This window comes from Phaseolus vulgaris, chromosome 2, assembly GCF_000499845.2.
Source record: "Phaseolus vulgaris cultivar G19833 chromosome 2, P. vulgaris v2.0, whole genome shotgun sequence".
NCBI classification, from domain to species: domain Eukaryota; kingdom Viridiplantae; phylum Streptophyta; class Magnoliopsida; order Fabales; family Fabaceae; genus Phaseolus; species Phaseolus vulgaris.
Window position 1 is genome coordinate 6,224,763 of NC_023758.2, and position 13,772 is coordinate 6,238,534.

Here is a 13,772-nt window from a genome sequence, read left to right on the forward strand (position 1 = left end):
AAGTTTCCACCAATAGCGTTAACTATTGATGATGTGGCACACACAGTGGCTTTGGTATGCACACAATGGCTTTGGTGCGCACATAGTGACTTTGGTTTGCACACATAGACTGGAAAAAAAAATAAGGTTTGGAAATTGGAAAAAGAAGATTGAGGGAGAGGGAGGCAGAGGTGGTGGTGATTGTGGTGGTGGAGCCAAGGGAGAGGCGACAACTAGGAAGCACCCCTGGAAGTCAAATTTTAGTTCGCTCGAGATTGGAAATAGTGACTCAGCTTTGTCCTTAGAACTCTCAGACACACAGGAGTATTTGTCGTCTTTACCTGTTATAGATTCAACTTCCTCAAACAAAAATCTCGTTGATGAATTTCCTGTGCTTTTGTCGGAGGCGCTTGGAAGAGTGGAAGGTTTTTTCTTCGTTGTTGGAGGATTCGTTGGCATCGGTGTCTATGGCGGTTATTCTGACAAGTCAGGGATAAGGGTTTGGTGTATGAGAGTGTGAGTAGTTTGGTGTGGTGTGTGTACTTTGTGGGTGGCGTAGTCATGTTGGGGAAGTGTTAGATTGTTGGGGGTAGCAAAACATTGATGGTGGAGGGAGGGTGTGAAGAAATGGAGAGAGGGGAAAGCGAAAAAGGGATGAGAGAGATATTCCTTTGGGACAGTATGAGGGAGAAGAGAATAAATAAAGGGAAGGGAGAGGGGCATACATTTTAGAAGAATGAGTGAGAAATTTAGGTGAATTGAAGGAGGAGTGTAGTAATTTGAAGGAAAGGTTACGTTAAAAAGAGCATGAAATTAAGAAATAGGGTAGTACAAAAGAGGTTTGGACGAAGTAGGTGGGGTAGGTGAGGGAAGGGAACAAAAGGTACGAAAAAGGTGGAGACCCAAGTTTGTAACCTCAGCTTTTGATGCGCCACGTGTGTAAACCAATATACCACTGTGTGCGTCACGTCATCAACAGTTAACGCCGTTGTGGAAACTTAATGGAAGTGACCAAATTGGACCTTTTTAAAAAACTTTGGGACTAATTTGTTTTAAACTACTATATTAAATTGAATATTGACCCCAAATGTAAGGACCAAAAAGGTAATTATACATATTTTTTCTATCTTCTTTACATGTATTGTGTTTTTTTTATATAGGATTTAAAATCGACTAACGACTAGGACAACAATAAGAGAACTCAAAACTCACCGCATTGCAATACCCAACCAATAAGTGTGTATTAGAAAACCTAAAATTATAGAGTAAGCAGAAAGTGAAACCTAAAATTTTAGAATAAACAAAAGTGTCCATAATGATGACAAAACACTTCTTTCTTTGTTTTTATTTTTTTTACCAATCTTCACTTAATTTGTTTTTATTATTATTAATAGTTTGACATAAAATACATAATTGTATTGGGTTAATCTAGAGGGAAATGGTTGTTGTCATCAAACACATGAAGTTTAGTCCCTTAGTTGAATTAGAACAAGTGATTCTTCTTCCAACGTGCTCTCCAACAAGTCAATTAAAATAAATAAAGATTTTGAACACTCAATAATTCTTTTTTTAATTGAGATTCAATTGAAAATACCTAAAGTTATGAGGGACTTAAAAACATAATTCAAGTATTTGTGGAGACATGCAAGTAACAATAATGCAAGGGTTATCGCACAAAATCAAATGACAAAATATTCAATTGAAAAAATTATACAAATTTTGGATACTTAGAATAAAATTATTTTTTCATAAACTCGATTAAAAATATCAAATTTTATGAATAACTTAAAATTTAATTAACCTAAAGTTCATACATTTTCTCCATAAAATACCCATGACATTTATACATTATTTTATTATTTTATGCAATCATTTAATTCATCAATGTCATACTACTAGTCTTGTACCCGTGCACAGCACGGGTATTTTATAAAAATAAAAATAAACCTAATAAAAATAAATAAAAGAAATATTACATAATAAATAACTAATAAATAATAAAGAAATTTCAGTAAAAAGAATTTCAATTTTATGTGCAAAATCTGAAGGAATGAATCAATGAAAACAAATGACGTAACCACATGAAGTCACATAGTGCTCATATAAACGTCCATTCATTCATTTTTGTTTCTTAAACCCTAATCCTCTGCATTCTTTCCAAAACTTTCTCAAATTTTTCTCCTCAGTTATGTTTATGTTTCACGTTTCTCTCATTTCTTCTTTTACTTTTTTGAAAAAGAGGTTATTCTTTATAATTTCTTTTCTACATTGCTTGCTTTGATTTTTTTCTACAGATATTGCTTTTCTTATAAAAAATTGCTTCATTTCTATTGATATAGGAGATGATGGCCGATGGTGTAACTGCCAAATTTGTGAAACCTAATGTTGTAAGTCAAATCAAAAAAATAAATGAAAGTAAAATCATAAAACAATTATTTGATGTATATTATATTACATGGGCAGAACAAATACCATAAAGAAAACCATAAATAAAGAATGTAATAAACATAATAAATTATAAATTTAAAATATAAAATATCCGAAATAAATTAATAAATAAATTACACATTACAAAATTCTGAATTATATACTCAATTTCTATTTACAACAATAAAAAAAAAAAACTTCATGTCTTCAGCCAAACTCCAGCAAAATCCTGTTGTAAGTGAAATCTGAAAAACAACTTTAATATCAGTTATTTTATGAATATTACATGGGCATAACAAATATTGTAAAGAAACCCCAAATAAAACAATACAATAAACATAAACATAATAGTCAAAATAAATATTCAGGATCCTAAATATAAACATAAAAATTGAAACTGAAAAACATCTGAATACAAAAACATGAAAATAAAAGTAAATATCCAAATAAAAAAACATAAAAATAAAAGTAAAACTCAGAATCAAAAACATAAAAATAAAAGTAAACATCCAAAGTTATAAGCGTAATTTAAAAAAAAAAAAATTGTTCAAGTTTCCAAAACATGGAAACAAATTAGCCTCATTAGCTTTTATAATAAGAACGCATAATTAAAAGAACTCGGATATGAGATGATGGCTTCTTAAAACACTCGAAAATGATTTGATTGTCTTCCCGAAAAGAATGTACTTCACAAAAGTGCTTCCAGTCATGTGCAATCTTCACACTTTTAGCAGGCAAAGGTTTCCATGAAACCTTGCATTGAACATCTTTTCTAAGGCCATGAAGAACAACTTTCAATCTGCCTCTACGAATGTATTTGGCAAAATCCTCAGGTAGGTACTTCAAGAAATAAAACAATGTGTAAACAACTTAATATAAAAAATAAAGATCGAAATATTAAATAAGACAAAAGTAAAAATTCACCAGATAACTTGATTGAATCTGACGAAGAGATAGCGTTACATAGAAATGTTGAAAAGGGCCATTCGTGAGGGGTTCACGACATTTAGCTTCAGCAAAATGGTCAGATACTGTTATTTCAGAAGCCTCTTCCCTATAAACATTAATGTGAAAGAAGTTATCACCAACGTATTAGAAATATACACGGTGTTCTCCTTTCAGATTATAATAATGGCGTAAGTTCCTCATGCATAGGTTATTTCAGGATTCAACAATTCCATGTTGTACATCACAAGATGGGTGTTCCCATTATTATCTGCCACACCTATAAATAGCATATTAATATCCAATATGTGAGACGTTTGAGTTTTCCAATCTGCCACCATCCATTATGACGTTTCATTCTAAGCATTTCGAAATTAATTAATATTAATATAATATTTCATATTTTTACATAACCAAGAAAATACATACATCATTGTCCAAAGCATGCGTTTGGTATCCAGTGTGATAATCTTGTCAGCAGCTGCCATCATTGTCTTCCTAATAAATGAAAAGAAATGAACAAAAGAATATGAAAGGACTTCCAGCACAAACAATGAAATAGAATTATGGGTATATAATAAATAGCATATTAATATGTAAAATGTAAAACGTTTGGCTTTTCCAAACTGCAACCATCAATTCTTGCGTTTCCCTCAAAGCATTTCAAAATTAAATAATATTATATTTATTTTAATATTTCATATATTTGACATTTTTATATTTTTATATAGTAATATATATATAAGTATAAGTAATATATAAAATAAACTAATATATTAATATATTGATTAGTATTAATTTATAACATATAATATATATATATATATATATATATAAAGATTTATATGTGGATAAATATTGAATAAATATTTATATATACATAAATAAAAATAAATAAATAAAAACATATATATATATATATATATATATATTAACATTTCATAATGAAATGACAATTAGAATTACACTGTGGAACCTCAAATGCATTAAGTGCCACAATAAATGTTCTATCACGTATTTATTGTAAGCATGTATAAATGGGTTGTGTCTAATAAACAATTTATTGTTATTGTATAATGATAATAATCAATTTAAATTCCACTAATAATAAGCATTTGAGATTGTAACATACATATGAATATGAAAGCATAAAAGAATTTGTTTCTCCTCGATGTACTGCTTCTTGTACACCATGAAGAATATCACAACGAATAAGTTTCTGGTTAGCTCTAATGAATGACAACCTTTGTGCCTCAATCATCGTGTATGAATCAACCAAAAATTGTTGAAACAGTCGACGTGAGTTTACTACATTGCCAAACTCAATTTGTTTGTCTTGAATTCTAAACGCAATAAATTCCCTAAAGGAAATACGAATCCTTTTCCTTATGTGACTGGTTGTGATAGATTCACGAATTGGAATATGTTCTTGATAACCATCTTCTCCATATGGAAACAATAACGGATATTGCAATGGAATGAAAGTTGTATGAGTTTCATAGAGTCTTGTCAATTGTCCACAACTTTTTTTGACGATGATATCTCTTCCTACATCCATGGTACTAAGGTCACCCACTATTAATGCTGCTATCTCATCAGATGTGGGAGTATTGTAAATTCTAGGATCCTTGAATCGATTTCTATATAATCTCAATCCAAAGTCAGAATGTTCATAAGTCTGTAAGACATCTTTAACTCTTCAAAAGGATTGTGCAAGAACATTGTGGTCATCAATCATCTTCATCAAATCTATAATCAATGACTTATCAAATCTGGAGTTTTTCATTTTGGACCTGTACAATTCATATTGAAAGTTTTTAGTTGTCAGCAGTAAAACATTTCTCAAAAGAAAACCAATGTACGAACACTTACTCAAAGTTAGAGACTCTGTTTTTTACTTCGTTTTCAGTATCATATATGTACAACTGCTCAAATTTAGGAGTGTTTCCACTTTCTGGTAGCAAACTCCCAATTCGATAGTAATTTTGGCCATTCAAAATGAATTGTGGAGGTCCAGATCCATCATTAATTGAAGAATGAATCTTACCGCCAATTGAAGTGAATGAAAACATATTGTTGTAGTTTCGAATGTTTTGTAAATAATGATTGCTTCTATTGTCTTGACCATTGTATAACCTTTGAATCAATTGAGGAGGTTTTTGTAAAAAAGGAAGTTGAACTTTTCCCTTTTGGCAACATATGGAGAAATGAATATTTTATATGTTTGTGTTTTATCCGATCTTTCCTCATACCAAACTTCAGTCATACAATGCTCACACTGTATAGCAGGTTGTCCAAATTCAGGAATTCCTAATTTCCCAAAAAAAGGAATAATTAATCATGTTTGCAATAAGATATAGTATATATAATATAATAATAACACAATCACTCTTTTAGAAATGTACCTTCAGTTTCAGCTTTTGCATACAAATCATATATGAAATTGCTTTCTTCATCATCTAATATAAAGTGAAAACAGATAAGATAATCTTTTGAATTGCCTTTGTTTGGTTCCTAATTGAAAGGGTGTTCATTGTTTTGGTTTTTCTATATAACATCTTAATATGTTTTGTGTATAGTGAAAAAATTATATGGCCCCTGTTATAAACTGACGTTTCGTGTTGAGTATGTTATGAACTACATTTTTCCAAATAATTAATATTAATTAAATTACATTTGTATATAAAGTTATTGTATAATAAAAATTACATCTTTGAAGTTGAACTTATTACACACCGTTACTTGACAAAAAAAAGGTGAAAAACATATATTTGGATAAGAGTTATTGTACCTGATATACTTTTACTCATATTCACCTCATATGTTGACAATTCTGAACAATTTCCATTCATATCAATGTCTGATATACCGTGTGGCATTGATAAGCCTGTCATTTTATTCTCAGAGTGTGTGTAAAATATGACTTATAATAACAATAGAAGGATAGTAAGTTGTACCTAACCGCTTCTATTTCTTGTTCAGCAACTTTTTAGCACGTATATTTTTCCTTTTTATTCTTTCTTTTTTTGAGTCATGTTTGCCTACAAATGATCCATATAATCCACAAAACAACATAAATCTTGAAAAAAAAAATCTTACTTATATACAGTTATATATGAAATATGACTTATAATAAAAAATACACATGTGTCCACTTATTGTACAAAAAAGGGTACCTGGTATATTTTGAGTGATATTGAACTCAAGTGTTGACAATTGTGAATAATTTTCTGTTTCACTTTCATTGATAGTACTTGAGACTTTTAATTTCTTTTTCATTGATTTCTGCTCAACTATATAACTCTTCATTGTTGCATTTTGTGAATCATGTTTCTCTACTATAATGGTAAAAATGATTACATCACGTGAAAAATAAATAATTAGTACAAATAATCCATACATGAAAAAAAATTATATAAGTTAAACTTACCATTGTTTATGTCAGATAACGGTAACCAATTGAAAGTGTTATCAACTACATTTATCGAATATAAATCAATGAAATATTTCAATGACAAATTAATTCAATTAAAATTCTATATACATACACTTATAACTGAAATATGACTCGTAATAAAAATTACACCTTTGGATACTTACTTATATACACTTATTGCACAACAAAGAAAGACATAGTGAATATTTATTGCATTAAACCTATCGTACCTGACATGTTTTCACCGATATTGATCTCAATTGTCGATAATTGTGAAAAAATTTCACTTTCACTTCCATTGCTAGTATTTGATACTTTTTGTTTGACCTTCATTGATTTATAAGCAAGTATATTTTTCCTTTTCATTCTTGCATTTCGTGAATTTTGTTTATCTAGGCTAACTGTAAAAATAGTTACATCACGTAAAAAACAAATAATTAGTATAAATACTCCATACAACAACATGTTGAAAAATAATATATATGAGTTAACCTTACCATTGTTTATCTCAGATAAGGGTATCCTAATCAACCTGTTGTCAGCTGCATTTATTCAATATAAATTAATTAATTAATTAAACGGCAATGATTGTAGATACAAATCTATATACACTTATACTTATATACAGTTATATATGAAATATGATTTGTAATATAAATTACACATTTGGCTACTTACTTATTTTATATTTGTTATTGCACAACAAACAAAGAGATATTGAATATGTTTGGGATAAAACTTATCGTACCTGATATTTTTTGAGTCATATTGAACTCAAGTGTTGACAATTGTGAATAATTTTCAGTTTCACCTTCATTGCTAGTTCTTAACACTTTTTGTTTCTTCTTCATTATTTTCGGAGCAAGTATAGTTTTCCTTTTCATTCCTGCATTTTGTGAATTATGTTTATCTATAATAACTGTCAAAATGATTAAATCACATAAACTACTCCATACAACAACACGTTACAAAAAAGTATATAAGTTCATGAGAATAATGGTGAAAATTATTAATTTAGAGTCATTTTAACCTCAAGTGTTAACATCATATATCTGCCATTTTATTTTCTCATTGTTCTACATTGTAAAAAAAAAATACCCCATACAAAAAAATTATTCACGTTGTAACATAACTGTAATTTGTTCACTCAGTCAGACGTGGTTTGAACTTAAATTAAGATTTTATATTCATATGATATACAAATGTATACAAAATATAAAAATACAAATACAAATCATATAGAAATCAATAATGCGGGGTGAGTAGTTTTGAGACTATTTCTTTCTTTTTCATTGATTTCTGCTCAACTATATAACTCTTCATTGTTGCATTTTGTGAATCATGTTTATCTACTATAACGGTAAAAATGATTTCATCACGTGAAAACTAAATAATTAGTACAAATAATTCATACAACAACATGTTGAAAAAAAATTATACAAGTTAAACTTACCATTGTTTATGTCAGTTAACAGTAACCAAGTAACCAATTGAAAGTGTGTTATCAGCTACATTTATCGAATATAAATCAATGAAATATTTCAATGACAAATTAATTCAATTAAAATTCTATATACACTTATTGCTGAAATATGACTTGTAATAAAAATTACACCTTTGAGTACTTACTTATATACACTTATTGCACAACCAAGAAAGACATAGTGAATATTTATTGCATTAAACCTATCGTACCTGACATGTTTTCACTGATATTGATATCAATTGTCGACAATTGTGAAAAATTTTCACTTTCACTTCCATTGCTAGTATTTGATACTTTTTGTTTGATCTTCATTGATTTCTGCGCAAGTATATTTTTTCTTTTAATTCTTGCATTTCGTGCATTTTGTTTATCTAGGCTAACTGTCAAAATAGTTACATCACGTAAAAAAAAATTAGTATAAATACTCCATACAACAACATGTTGAAAAATAATATATATGAGTTAACCTTACCATTGCTTATCTCAGATAAGGGTATCCTATTCAACCTGTTGTCAGCTGCATTTATTCAATATAAATTAATTAATTAATTAATTAAACGGCAATGATTGTAGATACAAATCTATATACACTTATACTTATATACAGTTATATATGAAATATGATTTGTAATATAAATTACACATTTGGCTACTTACTTATTTTATATTTGTTATTGCACAACAAACAAAGAGATATTGAATATGTTTGGGATAAAACTTATCGTACCTGATATTTTTTGAGTCATATTGAACTCAAGTGTTGACAGTTGTGAATAATTTTCAGTTTCACATTCATTGCTAGTTCTTGACACTTTTTGTTTCTTCTTCATTATTTTCGAAGCAAGTATAGTTTTCCTTTTCATTCCTACATTTTGTGAATTATGTTGATCTACGATAACTGTCAAAATGATTAAATCATGTAAAATACTTCATACAACAACACGTTACAAAAAAATATATATAAGTTCATGAGAATAATGGTGAATATTAATGATTTAGAGTCATTTTAAACTCAGGTGTTAACATCATATATCTGCCATTTTATTTTCTCACTGTGCTACATTGTAAAAAAAATACCCCATACAAAAAACTTATTCACCCTGTAACATAACTTTAATTTTTTCACTCAGACGTTGTTTGAACTTGATTTAAGATTTTATATTCATATGATATACAAATGCATACAAAATATAAGAATACAAATACAAATCATATAGAAATCAATAATGAGAGGTGGGTAGTTTGTTGTACCTGATATATTACTGCTTGCATTACAATTTGTTTTGGAATTCAGAACCATTTTGTTACTTGGATTTTTTTATCTATCTTCATCCATACCTTTGCTGAACAGAGGGAATGAAGTCTTTGCCTCAATGTTTAGTTTGCACAAAATGAAGTTCAGAGAGCCAATGATGTGTTTTCAATTGGCGCCAATTTTGAAAAGAACTCTATAAATAGCTTAGTTAAGCAATTATTTATATTTACTTATATTGTTTATATTTCTTCTTTTAAACGTTAAAAATTGGACAATGCATAACACAGTCTCTAACCTAAAAATAGCACACAAAAATCATATCACTTTAGGATATACAATGTATTCATTCCATTCTAAATTAATGAAATGCAAAATAAAATTCTCTATTTTGAAACCAATTCTCTGCTATCATATCAATTTCTATTTTGAACCATACAAAAATTGGCTTTGCTTGGTTGACTATTGTTAGAGGATATCTGAAATAGCTAAAATAGAATACATTTGACAGGTTTTATTTCAGAACTTTTGAAATCTCATAGAATCAATTTGTCAAGTACCTTGTCCTTTTCGATGGTGTTGGTAAAAAAATGAAATGAATTTGACCTGAGAAGGAAATAACAAAGAAGCACAAAGATGGAAAAAAAGAAAGCAACAATGTCAAGGACGGATTATAATACAACTTCTATTTTGATAAGTTGTCGAAAAAGGCAACTCTGCTCCAACTTTTCTTCAGAACAACGAAAGATGCAACTTTTTAGAACCAACAAATAAGCTTATGGAGTTCTATTTCCAATCAAGAATCCCTTTTCGTGCTAAGTTTAGTGTTGTAAACATATTGAACATGTGTGAAGAAAACAAACCATAACAATGATCGAGATTGTGCATGCTCGAGAAAGAAATATGGTAAGAAACTGTTCACCAAACCAAACCTGTAAAGCTCTCATTTTTCCTGCTCTATGAACCAAGATCTAATTTTTCCTCAACATCAAATACAGTTCAGACTTGTGGAATTTGAATAATGGGTTGCATGTCTTGAAAATTGAAAAAAAACATAGAAACTAAGAGAATGAATGTCATGAAAAGTAAAGAGAAGATAGAAACCAAGAGAATGAATCATCTCAAAAGAAGTTATCTCTGAATACACCGACAACTTTATTCTGCATATCTTTTTCTATATTTTACACTGTAATAAGCAATCGTACCACTTATTTAATACTCTGCTTAATTAATATAATTATTTCTTATTCCTTATTTAATTATTTAATATGTTTTTAATTATTATTATTGATTTCCAATATTTACGATATACATATATAATTATTTCTTATTCCTTATTTACTTATATTTATATATAGTTACATATACTGATATACATATATATATACATACTTTTATATATATATATATATATATATATACTTATATAGTATATAATATATATATAATATATATTTATATATATAATTAAACTTATTAATCGTTGTTATACTTAATTTTTTTTATTATATATATTATTGTGATTTGATATAAAAGATATAAAAGAAATACTGAACATAGGAAATTGCAATATTACAATATAATTACATTATTACAACTACAATAATATACACTAAATTGTCTAAAGTAAAAATTACAATATTACAATATATATTACAAACATATTATTACAATACTATATACTAACGATGCTTCACTCTTTCTGTATTCCCTGCAAATCAAGTTATTGAATTCAACTACATAACAATGTATGCTTCTAATATTGATGTTTTACTTTCTTGCATTCCCTGCAAATCAAGTTACTCAATTCAATTATATCACAAAAGTATGAAGAGAATGAAACAGTTAAGAATATAGTATATAATATGTATAATATATATTTATATATATAATTAAACTTATTAATCGTTGTTATACTTAATTTTTTTTATTATATATATATATATATATATATTATTGTGAGTTGATATAAAAGATATAAAAGAAATATTGAACATAGGAAATTGCAATATTACAATATAATTACATTATTACAACTACAATAATATACACTAAATTGTCTAAAGTAAAAATTACAATATTACAATATATATTACAAACATATTATTACAATACTATATACTAACGATGCTTCACTCTTTCCTACAAATCCAAGTTATTGAATTCAACTACATAACAATGTATGCTTCTAATATTGATGCTTTACTTTCCTGCATTCCCTCCAAATCAAGTTACTCAATTCAATTATATCACACAAGTCTGAAGAGAATGAAACAGTTAAGAAAATATAATAAATACAAATATTCTGCACATGTAGAAACAAAATGTGATGCTCATACTTGACACAAAAATAATTGTTCATCAGCTAAGACCAAGCATAACCATTCGACAAACATAATCAAATTATAGAGCACGGTAACTTACGATAATAAAATTCCATGGTCCTTAAATATTACAAACTGAAGAAAGTGTCTAATGAAAAAACAGAAAATCAGAAAATAATTCATTTCTCAATCTTAATATTTTTTTTGAAAATCTTCAAACGAAGATTATCCTCTTAATAAGTCCTTTTATTACACTCGGATAATAAATATTAAGGTTAATATATTTTATTTTCATTTCACAATAAATATTAAAATTATTTTACTATTATAATAATTATAAATATATTATTATACTATTGCTATCATTGAAAACAACAAAACTAATTATGAAGAGGAAATACAATTCCATAACATCATGATGAAGAGCATATGAATTGGAGTTTTCTTGGAGAATGCAAACGACGATGTCAGAGTGCATGGGAAATGTGAGAGAGAGTATAGCTATGTAAGATGGTAATAATTAATGATATGACAATAAATAATAATATAAAAGAGAGGTCACATGTACTCAAAAGAGATGGAAAGCAAAAATATTTTTAAAAGTTGTATCAGAACTGAAATGGCATAAAAAAAAACGTATCACAATAAAGACCATAAAAATGTATTTCAGAACATCAAAGAAATTAAAAGAATGTGAAAAAAAGAAATGATACAGTTAGTAAAAAAAATAAACTTTATTGGCGTATTAAATAAACAAACACAAAACCCTAAATAGAAATTTAGAAGATAATTTTACTTTGAAAGAGAAATGTGAAAATTTCAATAACAAATATTAAAACATGAAGACATAAAAAAAAGAGTGCAAGGATTGGTTCAGGTGCACAAAATAGAACAGAAAGGAAAAGGGAGGCATCATTGAAAAAGATGAACTATAAAAGAACATAAAGGGAACAAAATCAAACCTTTTTCGTTGCATGGCATTGATTCTGAACGAAAGCAGGATTTCTGGATGTGCTTTGCCATAAAAAGGGTTTCTGGATGTGGTTTGCCATAAGAGAAGAAGGCAACATCAAAGAAGAAATGGAATGCAGAAAAATACCAGAATAGGTCAGGTTTTCCAGCAAAAGTGGGCCTTTAAAACCTGTTTGAAATGCTATATGTAAGAGTAGTGCTTAAAAATTTCAAAAGGAGACAAATATATTGAGAATGGGAAACTTATATTAAAAGGGGAAACTTTTTTAATTCTCGCTTCATTTTCTGGATGTGCTTTGCCATAAAAGAAGGCAGCAACCAAAAAAATAGGATTGCAGCAAAAGACCAGAATAGGTAAAGGTTTTCTGCAACAGTGAGTCCTTAAAACCTGTTTGAAATGCTATATGCTAGTGATTCAAAATTTCAAAAGATATGCAGAATAATATTTTTTTAAATACATTATTATTAAATTATGAAAAGATATGAAGATTATTATTATGTGTTTATTTATTATTATTCAGAATGGGAAACTTATATCAAAAGGGGAAACTTTTTTAATTCTCCCTTCATTTTTATTAACAAATTTGAACTGCTCATTTATTAACAATTTTACGAAAAATAAAAATATTGTATAATTCGTATTAAGTTCATTTATAATCCAATTTTAATATTATTCAATTTTATTAATTGTTCATAAATGAAATAACTGATTTTTGGTTATCATTTACTTTATATGTTTACTATCTTTTAATATGTAATTTGTATTTTTGTTTTAATTTAATAACGAAAATTTAGAATTAACAAAATACAACTTACAACTTACTGTTGAACCAAGTGGTGTTCAAGCTTTGATGAATCCAAACCTTTTGAAGGATGTTGAAGCCTTGGCTGTGCTTGTTGTTGTGCTGGTTTAGTCTAGTTCTGGGGTAGTTTGAGTGTTGTAATCCACCC

General features: G+C 27.9%; 1 protein-coding gene across 1 annotated transcript; it reads right to left on the reverse strand.

Moving 5' to 3' along the window:
- Window positions 1–6,318: 6,318 nt before the first annotated feature.
- On the reverse strand, window positions 6,319–10,708 carry LOC137809922 (uncharacterized). The gene is made up of 8 exons (XM_068610981.1): window positions 9,001–10,708; window positions 8,746–8,790; window positions 8,483–8,653; window positions 7,536–7,673; window positions 7,285–7,329; window positions 7,018–7,188; window positions 6,782–6,826; window positions 6,319–6,392 (listed from the first exon to the last, which is right to left on the reverse strand). Exons 1-8 carry the CDS (start codon window positions 9,134–9,136, stop codon window positions 6,319–6,321), a joined length of 825 nt encoding a protein of 274 aa, XP_068467082.1. The 5' UTR covers window positions 9,137–10,708.
- Window positions 10,709–13,772: the final 3,064 nt, after the last annotated feature.